The sequence below is a fragment of the Pituophis catenifer genome, unplaced genomic scaffold (assembly GCF_029215685.1).
Source record: "Pituophis catenifer annectens isolate HBS135680 unplaced genomic scaffold, rPitCat1.0.hap2 SCAF_12, whole genome shotgun sequence".
Classification (NCBI taxonomy): domain Eukaryota; kingdom Metazoa; phylum Chordata; class Lepidosauria; order Squamata; family Colubridae; genus Pituophis; species Pituophis catenifer.
In genome coordinates, this window is record NW_027256892.1 from 23,219,924 (window position 1) to 23,237,402 (window position 17,479).

The 17,479-nt window shown below is 46.0% G+C and overlaps 1 protein-coding gene across 1 annotated transcript in view; it reads right to left on the minus strand.

The window, feature by feature from the left end:
* Positions 1 to 17,479, minus strand: part of SORL1 (sortilin related receptor 1) — a 106,161-nt gene that overhangs the window by 32,696 nt on the left and 55,986 nt on the right. Inside the window, 10 exon segments of the mRNA XM_070952653.1 lie at positions 1,104 to 1,229; positions 4,931 to 5,050; positions 6,164 to 6,286; positions 7,956 to 8,069; positions 9,345 to 9,518; positions 11,174 to 11,312; positions 12,971 to 13,217; positions 14,026 to 14,117; positions 16,353 to 16,484; positions 16,619 to 16,791. Of these exon segments, the coding sequence (XP_070808754.1) occupies positions 1,104 to 1,229; positions 4,931 to 5,050; positions 6,164 to 6,286; positions 7,956 to 8,069; positions 9,345 to 9,518; positions 11,174 to 11,312; positions 12,971 to 13,217; positions 14,026 to 14,117; positions 16,353 to 16,484; positions 16,619 to 16,791 (1,440 nt within the window).

The following is a 17,479-nucleotide window of genomic DNA, read 5'->3' on the forward strand; positions in this document are numbered from 1 at the left end:
CACCCAAGCAACTTCTTCAGTCAAAATAAAAATGAGATAGGCAGAGAGTCAGAGAGATTCATTGGAATGTACCAATTTTGCTCCAGTTCCCATGATTTAACCTTTTTAGGATATTTTTGGCCTGGATGATTGAATCTTTGTTGACATATTGCCAAACATTTTGGGGAGAACCCCCTGAAGTTGGTAGGTTAAGAGTTGGAACATTCCAACTACATCCCAATCTGACTTTACGTCTATCTAATTTTTATTTTGACTAATGAAGTTGCTTGGATGAGCAACGAAAGGGCTCCGATTAACAAATTTTGGCCCAGTTGCTAAGATTTAACTTTTTAGATATTCTCACATGGTCAAAAAGCCTTGACTACCAGATCTGGCTACCACCAAAACAAGAAACAGATGGAAACTGCCTTTGTCTACCTACTCATAGGGGTGGGCTGTTGGGGGTTCGCATGGGTTCGGGAAAACCTCTAGCTAACATTCTTTGCAATTTGGACAACCCCCAAATCCCACTCCTGGCTGGCTCTGCCCCCACTCCTCCCCTCCCAGGAGTCCCCACATGGCCCAGTTTGGATGTAGGTAAGTGCAGGACGTGCGCGGAGGCTCGGGGAGGGCGAAAAAAGGGCCTACCGGAAGTTTGGGAAGGCTGGAAACAGGCCAGTTTCTGGCCTCCAGAGGGCCTCAGGAGCCCGGGGAGGCCGTTTTTGCCCTCAAGGAAAGCCTCTGGAGCCCAGGGAGGGCAAAAATGCCCCCCCTTGTGGTGCAGGAGGCCGATTAGGCCATGCCCACCATGCCCACGCCCACCCACAACCGGGCAGAGAACCCCTTACTAAAATTTTTGAAGCCCATCCCTGCCTACTCACCTACCTATTTCTTTAGCCATTTACACAGAAGAGCAGTGAATATCGATTATGTAAATTGTGCTCCTGTTTGAGACACTGGAATTCTTGTAACTGCCTTGCTATAATAAAGCATTTTATTAAAAGTTCTAGACTTTCTGATGAATTAATCGAGTTTACTAAGAGGTGTTCGACCCTGGTCCACGTTAAGAGAAAGTTAAAAGTCGGAGTGAAAGAGAGTTTGCCTGTATCTAGAAAGTCCATTACCACAATTAATGGGGTCTTCATCCGTTCCATCTTGACAATCGGTATCTCCGTCACAAGCCCATCTTTGGGGGATGCAGTGCCCGTTTTGGCAGCGGAAACTGGAGGCTTCACAAGTGTGATGAACAGCTGCAAGCAACACAACAAAGACTGTTGACTTTACTGCGGGGTGCTTGGTGCTCTCTGAGCTTGGTTGTTGTCCTGCAGATGTTTCATTACCCAACTAGGTAACATCATCAGTGTCGACTTACCAGCACGGAGGGACCAAAGAAGGAAGGAAGGAAGGAAGGAAGGAAGGAAGGAAGGAAGGAAGGAAGGAAGGAAGGAAGGGGAGAGGAGAATGTGGAAATCAAGATGACAAACCAGAGGTGAAATGCTATCGGTTCGCACCGGTTCAGGAAAATCGGTAGTAATAAAAGCTACCAGTTCGGGTGAACCAGTAGTAAAAAAAAATGCTACAGGTTCGTTTGAACCGGTATTTCTGACGATTGGCTGTTCTGCGCGATTTATATTCACTAGAAAGCAGGAAATTTTGCTTTCCACCGAATCTAAATCGTGCGGCACTGCTATTCCTCCCCCTCACTGTTCTACTTACCTTCTTAAGCCTCCTCTTTCCACGTGAAGCAGGCATTTGATGCGCAGTACGCTTGCATTTTATGCACACTGCGCACGCACAGTGTGTTTGGCGCACACTGTGCATGCATGCATTTGGCGCGTAGCGCACATGCACCCGCAGTGAACGGGTGGCAAACCCCGGAGGATTTGACCCCTATGACAAACTCTTTCTGGCTACACACAATCTCTAGTGACTCTGCCAAAGCCAGGGATCACTGGTCCAGCCCAAAGGCCGACTTAGAAAAGGAGTTAATTCAATCACCCAGGGTAATCGGTTGTGTGAATGCAACCAAGCTAAAGATAACTCGAGGCCACCAGCAGTCTGGAAAAAGAACATTCAGCGGGCATTGCTGAGTTGTCTTAAGCGCTGAAATGACTGTCCTTCACACTGTTGGGTAACAAGAATATACACACACACACACACACTGCTGTATTGGATCAGGTCAAGCCGACCATCTCAGCCTGTCAGGCAGGATCAACCTTGGGGAAATTCACGAGGAAAGCTGGAAAGTAATAGGCTTGCCCTGCTGGGTGTGCCAAGGCTTACGAAGGTGGCTTTGATCTTCGCTAAAAGTGCAAACAGTCCTTGGCCAAACCATTCTCCCTCCGTTTGCCCAAACCTTCTCCTCAAAACCAACAGTCCAAACATATTTGTGGCTGTAAATTCCACCACTAACTGATGCCTTTTGTAAAGAAAAGAGGGGCTTCATCCCCATTCCCCTGCCCAGCATCAATGGATGGGGTGATTTTTTTTTTTAAAAAAAAATATTATGCACTTCTAATAAATGAAATATATTGCTGTGGTTTTTCACAACCCGCTGTGTTTTTCTGAACCCGTTTTATTTACAAAGCATGATGTTAAAAGAGCCATTATGCTTCTTTTTTCCCCTTTTTCATAGGAGTTAGGCAGGGGTGGGCTCCTGGGGGTTCGGCAGGATTTGGGCGATTCTCTAGCCAAGGAACACTGGGGTTCGGTGAATCCCCAAATGCCACCCGTGGCTGGCCACGCCCACCCCACCCAGCTCCTCCCACCCCATCCCGCCCCTCCCAGGAGTCTCCACGTTCATCATTCCAGGTAAGTGCAGGGGCCGCACGGAGGGTCTGGGAGGGCAAAAAACGGGCCTACTGGAGATCCAAAAGTCTGGAAACGGGCCTGTTTCCGGCCTCCAGATCTCGGGGGAAGCTGTTTTCACCCTCCCAGAGGCTCGAGAAAAGCCTCCGGAGCCTGGGTAGGGCAAAATACGTCCCCTGCCATGGTGCAGGTGGCCGACTAGGCCACACCCACCATGGCCACGCCCATCCAGCAACGGGGTAGCGAACCCGTTGTTAAATGATCTGAAGACCACCCCTGGAGTTATGGAATGTAGTTCTACAAACCTTAAAGAAGGGACATCCCATCTCGGCAACTTTAAGCTGGGGGATTCTGGGATTCGAAGTCCACAAGTCTCAAAGTTGCCAAGGTTGGACACCGTTGCCTTAAAGAACCTCAGATTTTGTTGGAAATACAAAACTGAGTAGTTCTGAGTACAATATAAATATCCCTGCTTTTTTTAAAAAAAAGTTCTGGAACCTCTCTCTTGGTCTGATTTTATATATATATAATATGTAGGTCTTTGGTTATTCGGGTTTTCTCCCGTGTAAAATTGGAGGTTTTTTGGCAACGTTTTGACGAAGTCTCATTCGTCATCTTCAGGCTAGTGTTCTCGGCTTCGTGCTTCTAGGAGCACGAAGCCGAGAACATCAGCCTGAAGATGACGAATGAGACTTCGTCAAAACGTTGCCAAGAAACCTCCAATTTTACACGGGAGAAAACCCGAATAACCAAAGACCTACATACAAACACCCGCGAAAACCTCAGAAAACATATATTTGAGATCTGTTTTTATCAGGAAGGAAAATCGAGTTCACTATCCTATCTTACTTCTCTGCTCCTTGTGCCAGCATGAGAGATGGACATGTTTCTATAACAGTCTAAGCTATTAGGCACTTCTGGAGGTGATATTCTATTAAGTATTCACCGTGAAAAGTAATTATTTCCCAGGAAGCATCATACTTCAACCTTCAAGAGGTGAGAGAGGAACCCTTTTAAAAATAACTCCAGAGTCATTTCAAGTCAGATCTTAAGAATATAAGATTAAACCAAGCTTTTTTTCTTTCGGGAAGGGCTTCTTATCCAGGCACAAAGAGAAATCAGCACAAGGAGGTCCATGCTACGGGACTACAGATTGGTCTATTTTAGAAACTGTCAGAGCTGGCAGGCAAATAAGGGTGGGCCATAAAATGGGACATTAAAGGTAAAGGTAAAGGTTCCCCTTGCATATATGTGCTAGTCATCTCCGTTTCAAAGCCGAAGAGCCAGCGCTGTCCGAAGATGTCTCCTTGGTCATGTGGCCGGCATGACTAAACGCCAAAGGCGCACGGAACACAGTTACCTTCCCACCAAACGTAATCCCTATTATAATGGGTGTATCCTGTGTTATAAAGCAAATTCCAAGAAAGCTGTTTATATTTGGTAAGGCCACACTTGGAATATTGCATTCAGTTTTGGTCGCCACGATATAAAAAAGATGTGGAGACTCTAGAAAGAGTGCAGAGAAGAGCAACAAAGATGATTCGGGGACTGGAAGCTAAAATATATGAAGAACGGTTGCAAGAACTGGGTATGTCTAGTTTGATGAAAAGAAGGACTAAGGGAGACATGATAGCAGTCTTCCAATATCTCAGGGGCTGCCATAAAAGAAGAGGGAGTCAAGCTATTCTCCAAAGCACCTGAGCGCAGGACAAGAAGCAATGGGTGGAAACTAATCAAGGAGAGAACCAACTTAGAACTAAGGAGAAATTTCCTGACAGTGAGAACAATTAATCAGTGGAACAATTTGCCTGCAGAAGTTGTGAATGCTCCAACACTGGAAGTTTTTAAGAAGATGTTGGATAACCATTTGTCTGAAGTGGTGTAGGGTTTCCTGTCTGGGCAGGGGGTTGGACTAGAAGACCTCCAAGGTCCCTTCCAACTGTTATTCTATTCTATTCTATTCTATTCTATTCTATTCTATTCTATTCTATTCTATTCTATTCTATTCTATTCTATTCTATTCTATTCTATTTGCACTAGATGTTGCCTACTGAAGAACAACTCCTATTAACAGCTTAATCCCTTCAGGGAGAGGGGGAGGGAGGGAGGGAGGGAAAGAGAGGGGGGGAGGAAGGATGCTTACCTGTGCAGTTCGCTTCATCCGACCAATCCCGACAGTCATTGTCACCGTCGCATTTCCACGAGAGACGGATACACATCCCCGAATTGCAGCTGAACTCGTCATTCTGACACTGGTGGGCTTCTGAAAATCGCAGGACAAAATGGTGCAGGTGGAAACTCAAAAGATTATATCTCACTATCCAATAGGCTGACCCTAACTGAGCCTCATATGATGCACCCTGGTTTGTATAATCATGGTTCATTGAATTAAATCATAGGTTAACTCGTCGTGCGTGCAACTGGAAACCAAACGTTACGGCGGAGTCTGAAGGAAGGACCCAACCAATTTCTCTTCAATCCCTCCTCCTATTCCATCCCCGCCCAAAAGACTTTCTGGAACAATCTGCTTTCTGCAAAAAAAAAGACACGGTTCTGCTTAGGCAACACGTCACAACCGGGGTGGGCTTCAAAAATTTTAGGAAGCGGTTCTCTGCCTGGTTGCTGAGTGGGCGTGGCCATGGTGGGCGTGGCCTAGTCACCCTCCTGCCTCATGGCAGTGGGGACATTTTTGCCCTCCCCAGGCTCCAGAGGCTTTCCTCGAGCCTCTGGGAGGGCGAAAATGGCCTCCTCAGGCTCCGGAGGCCCTCTGGAGGACGGAAACGGGCCTTCCCGAACTTCCGGTAGGCCCGTTTTTCGCCCTCCCCGAGCCTCCGCACGTGGCCTGCACTTACCTGCATCCAAAACGGGCCGCGTGGGGACTCCTGGACTGGGAGGGATCGGCGGGGCCAGCTAGGAGTGGGATTTGGGGGTTCTCCAAACTGCACAGAATCTTAGCTAGAGGTTCTCCTAAACCCCAGCAGCCCCCTCCCACCCCCCGGTCACAACTCTTCACTGGATTCAACTGGTGAAGAGAAATGCCAGATGAGGTGGCTTTCTCCTCAAAATAGGTTGACGCCCATCTTCCTTTCTTTGCCTTGCACAAGCCTTCCTCCTCGCCCAGATGTCTGGTGTCCGTTCAAGTAACGGTATCACTAAATCTAGTAGCAGATATAAAATCCACCACGGCAGGAGTCACATCCTGAGTTTACAAACGGGTCACTTGCCTATTTCCTATGGGGGCACCAGCTGCCAAACTATAATTCCCCAGCATGCTAGGTGCAGGGTCAGCCCTCTATGCAATGGTCCTTCGGTATCCAGGGCAACAGAAAGACATTTGAGATCTGTCAAAAGTTCGGAGATCTTCTCTTGAGCTTACCACAGTGGCTCTCGTCGCTACTGTCTCCACAATCGTCCTCCAGATCACACTTATAGGACAGGGGGACGCAGGTCCCTGATTCGTGGCAACGGAATTGGGTGTCAGGATCACACACAGTTGTTGCTGTTATCGCACAAGGAAAAAGAGACCTTCTAACATCATCAATCTCTCATTTTGAGACATCATCAACAGCACCATCAACACGTCCCATCAGAACTCATTTCAGAACCACTGGATCCCTTAGACAGTTTTGGTAGGATGGTCCGATAATGGAGGAAAGGGTTGAAGGACCAAATGTGAAGCTTAAACTTTGCAGAAGCTTCATCTTTTAAAAACTCTCCCCAAATTTAGAATCATAAGGCTGGAATGGACCTTGGAGATCTTCTAGTCCAACCCTCTTTTGCCCAGGGCAACAGTCCTTTTATCATCCTGGACAATAGTTGTCCAATCTTTTCTTGAAAACTTCCAGCAATGAAGCACCCACAACTCTGAGAGGCAATCTGTTCCATTGATTCATTGTTCTCCCTGTCGGGGAAATTCCTCCTTACTCCACCCTAATCAAAAGGATCCTTAACCTTTTCCTCACTGTCGATGTGTTGCGTGTCAAGATTTATCTAAGATTCTTTGAAGAGGGGCTGCTTTTGATTGATTTATTTATTTATTGAATTTCTATACCGCCCTTCTCCCGAAGGACTCAGGGCGGTGAACAGATTAAGATGTCATATACATATAATACTTTTTTTTTTAAATAAACAGTAAATAATAAATTGAGTCAACTTGGTGTATCTGCTAAGACCTTGGCATAGAATTTAGATGTTTATGCTAGCCCTGCTTGTTGAAACAGAAAGTTCTTCAGGGCACGTCGGAAAGTGCGAAGATCTGGGATTATTCGTATTCCAGGGTGTATTTTGTTCCAAAGAGTAGGTGCCCCCACAGAGAAGGCTCTCTCCCTTGGAACTACTAGCCGACATTGTTTTAATGAGTAGGCCTACTCTGTGAGAGCGTATTGGTTGGTGGGAGGTTATCGGTTGCAGCAGGTGGTCTCGTAAGTACTCAGGTCCTAAGCCATGGAGCACTTTAAAGGTAAGAACCAACACCTTGAAGCGCACTCGGAAGGCCACCGGAAGCTAGTGCAGCTCGCGTAGAAGAGGTGTTACATGTGAGCGCCATGTTGCTCCCATAATTACTCGCGCGGCCGCATTCTGGACCAGTTGGAGCTTCCGGCTGCACTTCAAGGGGAGCCCCATGTAGAGAGCATTGCAGTAGTCAAGTCGGGAAATGACGAGGGCTTGAGTGACTGTGCGTAATGAGTCCTGGTCTAGAAAGGGACGCAATTGGCGAATCAGGCGAACCTGCTAGAAAGCTGCTCTGGCTTTTGATCATTCACTGAAGCTAGGGGTCTGCAACCTTAAACACTCAAAGAGCCATTTGGACCCGTTTCCCACAGAAAAGAAAACACCGGGAGCCACAAAAACCCTTCCCGTGCCTGACTATTTCTTGAGCGGCCACAAAACTAGCATATGTAGTTGAATTAAACATCCTGTTTTCTTCTGAAACTTTTCTTTTCTTGGATTTATCCATTGTTGGCCTACCGGGGGTTGAAAAGCTCAATAAATCGCGTACTGGCGGGTGTCACACATTGCTGGTTGTGACGCCTATTTTGAGTGACAGGGAGCCGCAGCAGAGGGTTGAAAGAGCCACATGCAGCTCCAGAGCCACAGGTTGCTGACCCCTGATTTAAGCAAACTCTCCCTTGCACCCCCCTCCACCCTCAAGTATCTGCGTGACTTACGGCAGTTCTTTTCATCGCTCATGTCCCCACAATCATTGTCATTGTCACATTTCCAGATGTTATTAATGCAATTCCCATTTGAGCATCTGTACTGGTTGGAGAGACAGGTGTTTTCTGCATGTCGGTGGCAAGGGAGAGAGGCAGAGGAGGATAATCAATCATCATTACAAAGAAAAAAAGGCAACCTGAAATTAATGAACCCAACATCTAGTCAACTATCCCAGTTCCGAGCGAGAAAGCTTCCAGAAAAAAACAGCCTTTGCGGTAAAGAAGCTTCATTTCATTGTTGTTAGTTGCGAAGTCATGTCTGACCCATCGCGACCCCATGGACAACGTTCCTCCAGGCCTTCCTGTCCTCTACCATCCCCCGGAGACCATTTAAGCTCACGCCGACTGCTTCGGTGACTCCATCCAGCCACCTCGTTCTCTGCTGTCCCCTTCTCCTTTTGCCCGTTTTTCGCAAAAAGAGGACACGCAGAGAGTTTGGGAGGCCTGCAAAGTGCTTCTGGGGGCTGGGGAGGGCAAAAACGCCTCCGTTTTTGGCCACCCAAACCCCCCATGCGTCACGTTTTTGCCTTCCCTGGCCACTAGGAGCGCTCTACAGGCCTCCCAAGCCCTCTTCAGGCCCCGTTTTTGGCGAAAACGGGATGTGTGGGGCACGGTTTCGGGAGGCCCAAAATAGCTGTATTCGGTGTATAAGACACACCTACATTTCCACCCTCTTTTGGGAGGGGAGTGCATAATTATACTCCGAAAAGTACGGTAAATAATGTTAGGGAATGGCTATTGCCTAACTGGTTGGGTTGGCAATATATATAAACCATCAATGCATGTTTGCAGTCAAAATGTAATGTATAGTTTTAAGACTGTAATGCTGTATTGCATCATACTGTATTCTGACTGACTAGCTCTGTAGCCAACGTACTTAAGAGGAAGCTTGAATCATGGCTTGTTTTTTCTTATTACATTATTATTGCTACCTCTGCTCCTCTCTGCCTGTTCTCTCTGCATGATCACTGCTTGATCATTGCTACTTGTTGTTTTCTACTGTTTTACTGATTGTTTTACTGCTGTACTTGTTCCTGTTTGCAACTCCAAAAAGAACTGTTTTATTGCATATGACTACAACAACTGGTAAGAAGACTTTGTTCTTCGAATATCTCTGGATTGATAATTTAATTATCTTTATCTGTGTATGACCTGGATTGTTTATTGGACTTTGCTTTACTTTTTCCTAAAGTAAAAGAATATCACAACTCAGTGTGTCTGTGTATTGACAGTGCTTATTCACAATCACTCTCAGCCGTTTCTCATCTGCACAACCTTGCTATAAAATAAAATCCAAAGTGAGATGCCATCTGACACTCTAGCACCCAGTATATCCTTTACCTTCTTTTATGCAGGTGCCATTCTTCAAGTGATAGTTGGGTGGACAATCGCATCGTATCTCGCCTGATGGGAGCAGATGGCTGGAGACTCCATCAGGGCACCGACAAGTATAGCTATTGTTAGCCCTGGGCAGACACAGCAGGCTGCATGGCTTGTCTACACATGCATTCTTCCCTATCCAGAGGAGAGAAGAAGGAAGGACCAGAAATGTACATCGTGAAACTTCAGGAAGAAGATGTTGCCTTCCAGATGTTGCCTTTCTTGTTTGTTTGTTTCTTTGTCTTGGAAAACGCTTCGCTTCTCATCCAAGAAGCTTCTCGGGTGAGAAGTGAAAGGTTTTCAATGAAAAAAAAAAGTTCAGTTGCCTTTTGGAAAAGCACCTGTTGAGCCCGAGAGTATGAATATTCATAGACTGGAACAGATCAGCCAATGAATAGGCATAGCAACTAAGTCAGCCAATGGGAACTTTGGATAGACAAGGTAACAGCCATGGGGATTCAGTCAGCCAATGTGGACTGTTTAGAAACAGGAACTTAAGTAAGAAGTCTGGGCGTAGCTTAGCCCTGCAGCTTTAAACTCCGAGTCTGATTCTGTGCTGAGAACAGAAACTAGTCTCCTCTGTTTGTGTTTTGCTTGTAACTGCTACCAGGTTGGAAGAAATCTGCTGTTGGTATTGTAAATGTACTTCATGTGTTATTATGTATATAAAGAAGTTAATGAATCCTGCTGCATCAGTCTGCCTGTGTGTGCTTTCTGGATTTGATTTTTGCAATAAACTCTGACAATGTGTAGCCATTTTATCTAGCTCTCTATTATACTCCTTTATTCCTTTTCTTTCTCTTTACTATGTAAGGGGAGGGGGGTTTCCGGGCTCGCCGCATTCTTAAGGTGGGGAGGGGGGGAAGGAGCGAATAGATAGTGAGGATTGTTTTGGCTAGGTGACTTTCTTTCCCGTGGGAACAGAGGCTGCTTCTGGTGAGAATGGAAGGTGGTGTTTGAAGACCCTGGGAAATGTGGATTGAGTGGAGAACGTGACTTTTGAGGGATGTTTCTAACTTACAATATTATGTGGTGTGTAATTGCGGTTTGTGTCAGATCCGGAATTACAACAGACATTGCCAATTTGATGCTTAACCTAAATAAAAGAAATTTGTTTTGGAAGATGGACTTTGCCTATTTCTTGTTGAATGGGTTTCATCCAGTGGTGGAATTCAAATTTATTTACTACTGGTTCTGTGGGCGTGGCAGGGGAAGGATACTGCAAAATCTCCATTCCCTCCCCACTCCTGGGGGAAGGATACTGCAAAATCCCCATTCCCTCCCCACTCTTGGGGCAAGGATACTGCAAAATCCCTATTCCCATCCCACTCCAGGGGAAGAATACTGCAAAATCCCCATTCCCTCCCCACTCCAGGGGAAAGATATTGCAAAATCCCCATTCCCTCCCCACTCCAGGGGAAAGATACTGCAAAATCCCCATTCCCTCCCCACTCCTGGGGGAAGGATATTGCAAAATCCTCATTCCCATCTCACTCTGCGGCCAGCCAGAGGTGGTATTTGTCGGTTCTCCGAACTACTCAAAATTTCCGCTACTGGTTCTCCAGAACCTGTCAGAACCTGGTGAATAGCACCCCTGGTTTGATCACTTGGAAACCTGACAGCACCTTTGGGACAACCATGGCCTGCATGATTGAGACTCTCCGTGGACACTTGCCTTCCAGAGTTGCCACTGAATCGTTAGTTTTAATTAGACTCAACATGGGAAGATCATCTCAAGGAAGATGCATCAGAGAAGTAAAGGCAATGTTTGCTGATGGACCGATAAATACCTGTAGTCTTTCCATGGTAGAAGATTTTCATGTCCATCACACTATTGAGATGGTCAACCAAGGTCTCCATTCTGGCTCCGTTGTGCTTGGAGGCTCTGAAAATGCTCAGCTGCGACCAATCATTCCAATAAATATCATTCTGAGGAAAAGCAGAGGAAACCTTTTCATTTTTAAATATTCATTGGAGGACCAGAGATGGAGGCAGATGGAAGGCATAACCATATAAGCAAGTACCAAACCAAGCTGGTTGTGCAAATACTTAGCAATCATATTTAAGCCTCTGTTAAATTCATTATACGCACAGAAGGGTTGACTTCATGTGCAATGCTTAGCCAATGGCCACACCTTATAAAGCACAACATGAATAATTATGTTGTAGGGCACGCAACCCTTCTTGTTCCTGCTTTGATTTGTATGAGCAAGTAAATAAATAAAGTTTATTGTCATTGTATGTGTATACACAGTATACCCATACAACAAAATTCACTTAACACCCAAAGACCAGGTCCAACACACACATAACAATCCCCAAACACCCCCCACCCACCACAATTCCCCACCCCTAAACCACCCAAACATCCACACAACAGACCAAGTAATGCTGTCCAACAGCTCACTGATGGTGGCCCTTTAGTTCATAGTTGAGTGCAATTATAGCTCTGGGATAAAAACTATTCAGAAGACTTGTGGTCCGAGTTTTAATCGTTCTGTATCTTCTGCCAGAAGACAACAGTCCAAAAAGATTGTAAGCAGGATGGGAAGAGTCTCTGAGAATGTTATGCAACTTCCTCAAACAGTGAGATTCGAAGATGTCGTCCAGGACTGGTAGCTGGAGTCCGATGACATTCTGGGTAATTTTAATGATTCTCTGTAGAGCTTTTTTGTCTGCTACAGAGCTGCTCCCATACCATGCAAGAATGCCGTATGTCAGGACACTCTCAATGGTGCTGCGATAGGAGGACAGAAGTAGATGCTAAGATAGATTTATCTTCCTGAGCATTCTCAGGAAGTACAGCCTCTTCTGTGCCTTCTTCACAAGCATGTTAGCATTCATAGTCCATGAGAGGTCCTTCGAGATATAAATGCCCAGAAATTTAAAACTACTAAGGATGGCTAGCTATGCTCTGCATCACATTCACAGTGGTTCTGAGAACTAAAACAAGCTGCCTGGAGATTATGACATTTGAAGTCTAATATGTCTGGTCAAATTTGTCGTGAGTTGGGAAGCTAAGCAGGGTAGAGAGTTGGTTAGGACGTGGATGAAAAAACTATTAGAAATCCCAGGACTATAGGTTAGATTGGGAAATTTAAAAAAATCCTAGAAAGAGGTCCTTGATTTTCATCCTACTGGATTTGTCCATAAAATCCCTCGGAGTCAAACACAGCTCTTTTTAACACCTAGAGGGTGCTAGATTGCTTGTGTCTATTCTATTATAGGCGTTCTAGATCATGTCTACTCTATTATGGAGGGTTGCAGATTGATAATTCCTGCTCTATCATAGAGGGCTCTAGATTGATAATGCCTGCTCTATCATAGAGGGTTCTAGATTGATGATGCCCACTCTATCATAGAGGGTTCTAGATTGATAATGCCTGCTCTATCATAGAGGGTTCTAGATGGATGATTCCTGCTCTATCAGGGAGGGTTCCAGATGAATGATGCTCACGCCATCATAGAGGGTTCTAGATTGACAATATCTGCTCTATCGTAGAGGATTCTAGATGGATGGTGCCCGCTTTACCATAGAGGAGTCTGGATTGATAACGTCTACTCTATCATAGATGTTCCAGAAGTACCTTAAACACAGCAATGGCATAGGGATGAGGAAGACTATCCAAGATCACTGATCTCTGCATGCCGTTGAAGTCGACCCGCTCGATCCTGTCCATGTAGGCCTCCGTCCAGTAGATCCAATGATCGTCTGCTGAAATTCCGTTGGGCCACTTTACTCCCTCGGAAACGATGCAAGTAGCCGAGGAGCCATCCATTTCGCTTCGATAAATACCAGGCCGGGAATCCCCCCAGTCTGTCCAGAACATCAGTCTGGGAATAGAAGTCATAACCAACAAGAGGTAGAGAGAGAAAAAATGAAGCCTAAGTCAGGCCGGAACTAGGATGGAATGTAATTCTCCTGATTAATTTAGGGAATGTTTCAACCCAGATGTCAGCTTTGGAAGCCATACTAGGCCGGAAGCTTCAATGCTGCCACCTTCTCATGTGTGGGAAAGTAGGAGGGGGGATTTAGTAAAGGGGTTGTCTTTAGACATAATAGCATTCTTTCTGTCGGTCAAGGTCAGGGCGATCCAGCATCTGGAGAAGGAGTGGTCGGAGTGAGGTCTCAAGACGGGCCGGATGGTGATTGGAGCATGTGATCGACTAGGGAGTGAGGGGATGGTTTTGGGGTTTTTTGATTTACTGAGAGAAAACCCGGACCTCTCAGATTCAGGTTTTCCCAGATGTGCCAGTTTACCTATTCTAGTAAATAGAACTTTGAAAAATGCTTGCTTCAGAGTCTTTACTTGGAGTTGGGGTTTTTCTGGAACACTGACATTAACCCGAATCTCTCCTTAAACCATAATGGCACCCCAAAAGGGGGCTGTCAGGGGTGCTGAGCCTCAGCATCTACCTAAACCTTGGGTGGTGCGAAGACTCAGTGAAAATGGAGGAGAAAGAAGAGATCGCAGAGGGGGCCGTGGGGATTTACCGACACCCAGTTGGGACGCTGACACCAGAGACATCTCAAGATGTGAGATTTAGCTTTCTGGAGGGCTCCTTTGAGGTCCACGTTGCAAGTCCTCTGACTCCAAAGAGAACACAAACAAGATCAAGGGATAGGAGACTTCCTACTTACCCTTCTTTGGGCACCAAAGTTAGGGCTCGCGGTCGCTCAAGCACCGAGGAGTTTAAAATGGTAAGACGCAAGTCCCCGTCTGGGTTGGCAACCTGTGTGGAGACCACAAATTGGAGAACGATGATTCCACCAGACTCTTATTGTTACTGATCTAGCAAGAGGCTGGTTTAGTTCTAGCTGGAATTATCAGGCATAAGAATTCACGTATTTTTTCTTTTCTTTTATGTACACTGAGAGCATATGCACCAAGACAAATTCCTTGTGTGTCCAATCACACTTGGCCAATAAAAAATTCTATTCTATTCTATTCTATTCTATTCTATTCTATTCTATTCTATTCTATTCTATTCTATTCTATTCTATTCTATTATTCTATTCTATTCTATTCTATTCTATTCTATTCTATTCTATTCTAAAGTTAAGCCTTATGTTTGGTGTGTGCTATTCAAAAGAGTTTGACCAGCTCCAATAAATTCCTGAGAAAATCCAACCAGAACAAAACAGGTTCTGGAATGCCTCCTAGATAGTGAGTTACTATCTAGGTAACTCTATGCTGTAGTTATGCAACATCCATTCTGGGGAAAAGTCTTGAGGTCTATAGCTTGAGGGCCAGACAAATCAACATCTGTAGACCTTTAGTCTGAGAGTGGAAACAAAAAAGGAAGGTGTATCATTCACAGCATGTGTTTGCGCTACCTGTCTGCCATCCTGGGCAGTGTCAGTATCATTGAATCCAGTACCAAGCCACTGCATTTTCCAAACCATGGTTTAGAGCAGGGATGGCCCTTTTATGACTTGTGGACTTCAACTCCCAGAATTCCTGAAGCCAGCCATGTTAGCTCAGGAATTCTGGGAATTGAAGTCCACAAGTCATAAAAGGGCCATACTTGCCCACCTCTGGTTTAGAGTCTAAGCTTACTGAATGAATGCAGCCTAGTCTGATGAAAAGAAGGACTAGGGGAGACATGATAGCAGAGTTCCAATATCTCAGGGGCTGCCACAAAGAAGAGGGAGTCAAGCTCTTCTCCAAAGCACCTGAGGGCAGGACAAGAAGCAATGGGTGGAAACTAACCAAGGAGAGAAGCAACCTAGAACTAAGGAGAAATTTCCTGACAGTTAGAACAATTAATCAGTGGAACAACTTGCCTCCAGAACTTGTGGGTGCTCCGACACTGGAGGTTTTTAAGAAAAGTATGGACAGTCGTTTGTCTGAAATGGTATAGGGCAGAGGTGTCAAACTCAAGGCCCGAGGGCCAAATCCAGCCCCACGGGGTGCTTAGAACTGCCCTGGGGGCTGCCTGGAAACAGTTAAGGACCGGCCCACGGTGCCTCTGCCAGCAAAAACAGCCATGCACAGCCCTCCCGAGCTCCGTTTTTGCTGGCAGAGGGTTGCAGGAGGCCGTTGCAGCTGAAAACGGAACTCAGGAGCCCATTTTCACTGGCAGAGGGTTGCAGGAGGCCGTTGCAGCTGAAAACGGAACTCAGGAGCCCATTTTCACTGGCAGAGGGTTGCAGGAGGCCGTTGCAGCTGAAAACGGAACTCAGGAGCCCATTTTCACTGGCAGAGGGTTGCAGGAGGCCATTGCAGCTGAAAACGGAACTCAGGAGCCCATTTTCACTGGCAGAGGGTTGCAGGAGGCCGTTGCAGCTGAAAACGGGTCTCAGGAGTCCATTTTCACTGGCAGAGCACTCAGGCTGCCACAGGCGCTCCGTCAGGATTGAGGTCGAGCTGGTCACACCCACACAGAGCCCCTGAGGTCAAACACAAGTTTGATGCGGCCCTCAATGAAATCAAGTTTGACACCCCTTGTATAGGGGTTTCCTGCCTGACCAGGAGGTTGGACTAGAAGACCTCCAAGGTCCTTTCAAATTCTGTTATTCTGTTATGATGAATAATTCAGGAATCTAGGTTTATTTAAAGCAAGCCACAACTTGGTCCAGACAAGTTGGATCCAATTCTTGTCTCTTTCTTTGGTTTCTTTTAGAGACCAAGGAAAAGTTATTATGGATTTGTATTGGGTTAATGGCAAAGCACGAGCAGGCAGTCAGTGAATTCAGATTTACTTTCATTCCTACCCCACACCTTTGCCAAGGACACAGCCAATTCATTAGGAGTAAGAGCTCCCTCCCCCATGGCACAAATCCTTTATTTATTTATTTAATTGATATGCCACTCATCCCACTGTTGAAGCAATACATTCTGTTGCTATAAGGAAATACACACAGCAAAAGTCCCCCTCAAAAAGATCATCCATGCTCCCCATCTGGGATAGACTTCTGCTTCCTTCTTGAAATGTTGGCTTCTTTCCTACAAGCAGGAGGCGTACCTCGATTTTGGGGATGCCAGCGTTCACCCAGTAAAGCAGTTGACTGATGGGCTCAAAGACCAATGCTTCGACCGTCTCCAGGCTGGTGCCGATGATCACTTCCTGCCCAGAACTTCCGTTGAGACAGATACGCTGAAAATAATGGATCGGAGCCGTTAGGGAAGTCAACTGCTAACTTTGATGCCAACCAAACTCAAGAGGTGATCCCTGAAGCTAAGGAGAGCAGCACGAGAAGAAGTGCTGCTCTGGCGGGCCACAACACTAACCTGGATAATTTCAAGAGTTACATCTGCCCAGTATAGACAGTTGTGGGCGTAATCGAAGTCGAGAGCCACCGCCCCACGCAGCCCCGTCAAAGGCAAATCTTCAGTCAACCCGGACGACAGATCGTACCGATGGATGGAATACCTTGTTGAATACAGGATGAACTCATTTTCCTCTGCAAAAATAAATAAATAAAAATCAGCCAAGGAATGAAGTAGGGGTTTTACATTTGGGAAGGAGCATTTTCTGAGCTCAAACATCGCAAAGGGGAGTTTGTAAACACTCTGGCTCTACAGCATCCTCTCTAGCTGATGTCAAGACTGAAACGTCTTAATTTTCCCTCCAAAGATGGCCTCAGATGTAAGCATAATCCAACAAACTTTTTTTTAAAAAAATGTATGCCGCATTGCAAAGTCCCTGTTTTTCACCTCCAACTATGTATTTTTATTTCGACAAAATGGTTATACAATCCAGTGGTGAAATCCAATTTTTTTTTACTACCGGTTCTATAGGCATGACTTGGTGGCCGTGGCTTGGTGGGTGTGGCAGGGAAGGGAGACTGCAAAATCTGCATTCCCACCCCACTCCTGGGGGAAGGATATTGCAAAATCTCCATTCCCACCCCACTCCTGGAGGAAGGATATTGCAAAATCTCCATTCCCACCCCACTCCTGGAGGAAGGATATTGCAAAATCTCCATTCCCACCCCACTCTGGGGCCAGCCAGAGGTGGTATTTGCCTGTTCTCCGAACTGCTCAAAATTTCCGCTACCGGTTCTCCAGAACCTGTCAGAATCTGCTGGATTTCACCCCTGATCCAATCTCTTCTTAAAAACTTCTAGTGTTGGAGCATTTAGAGTTTCT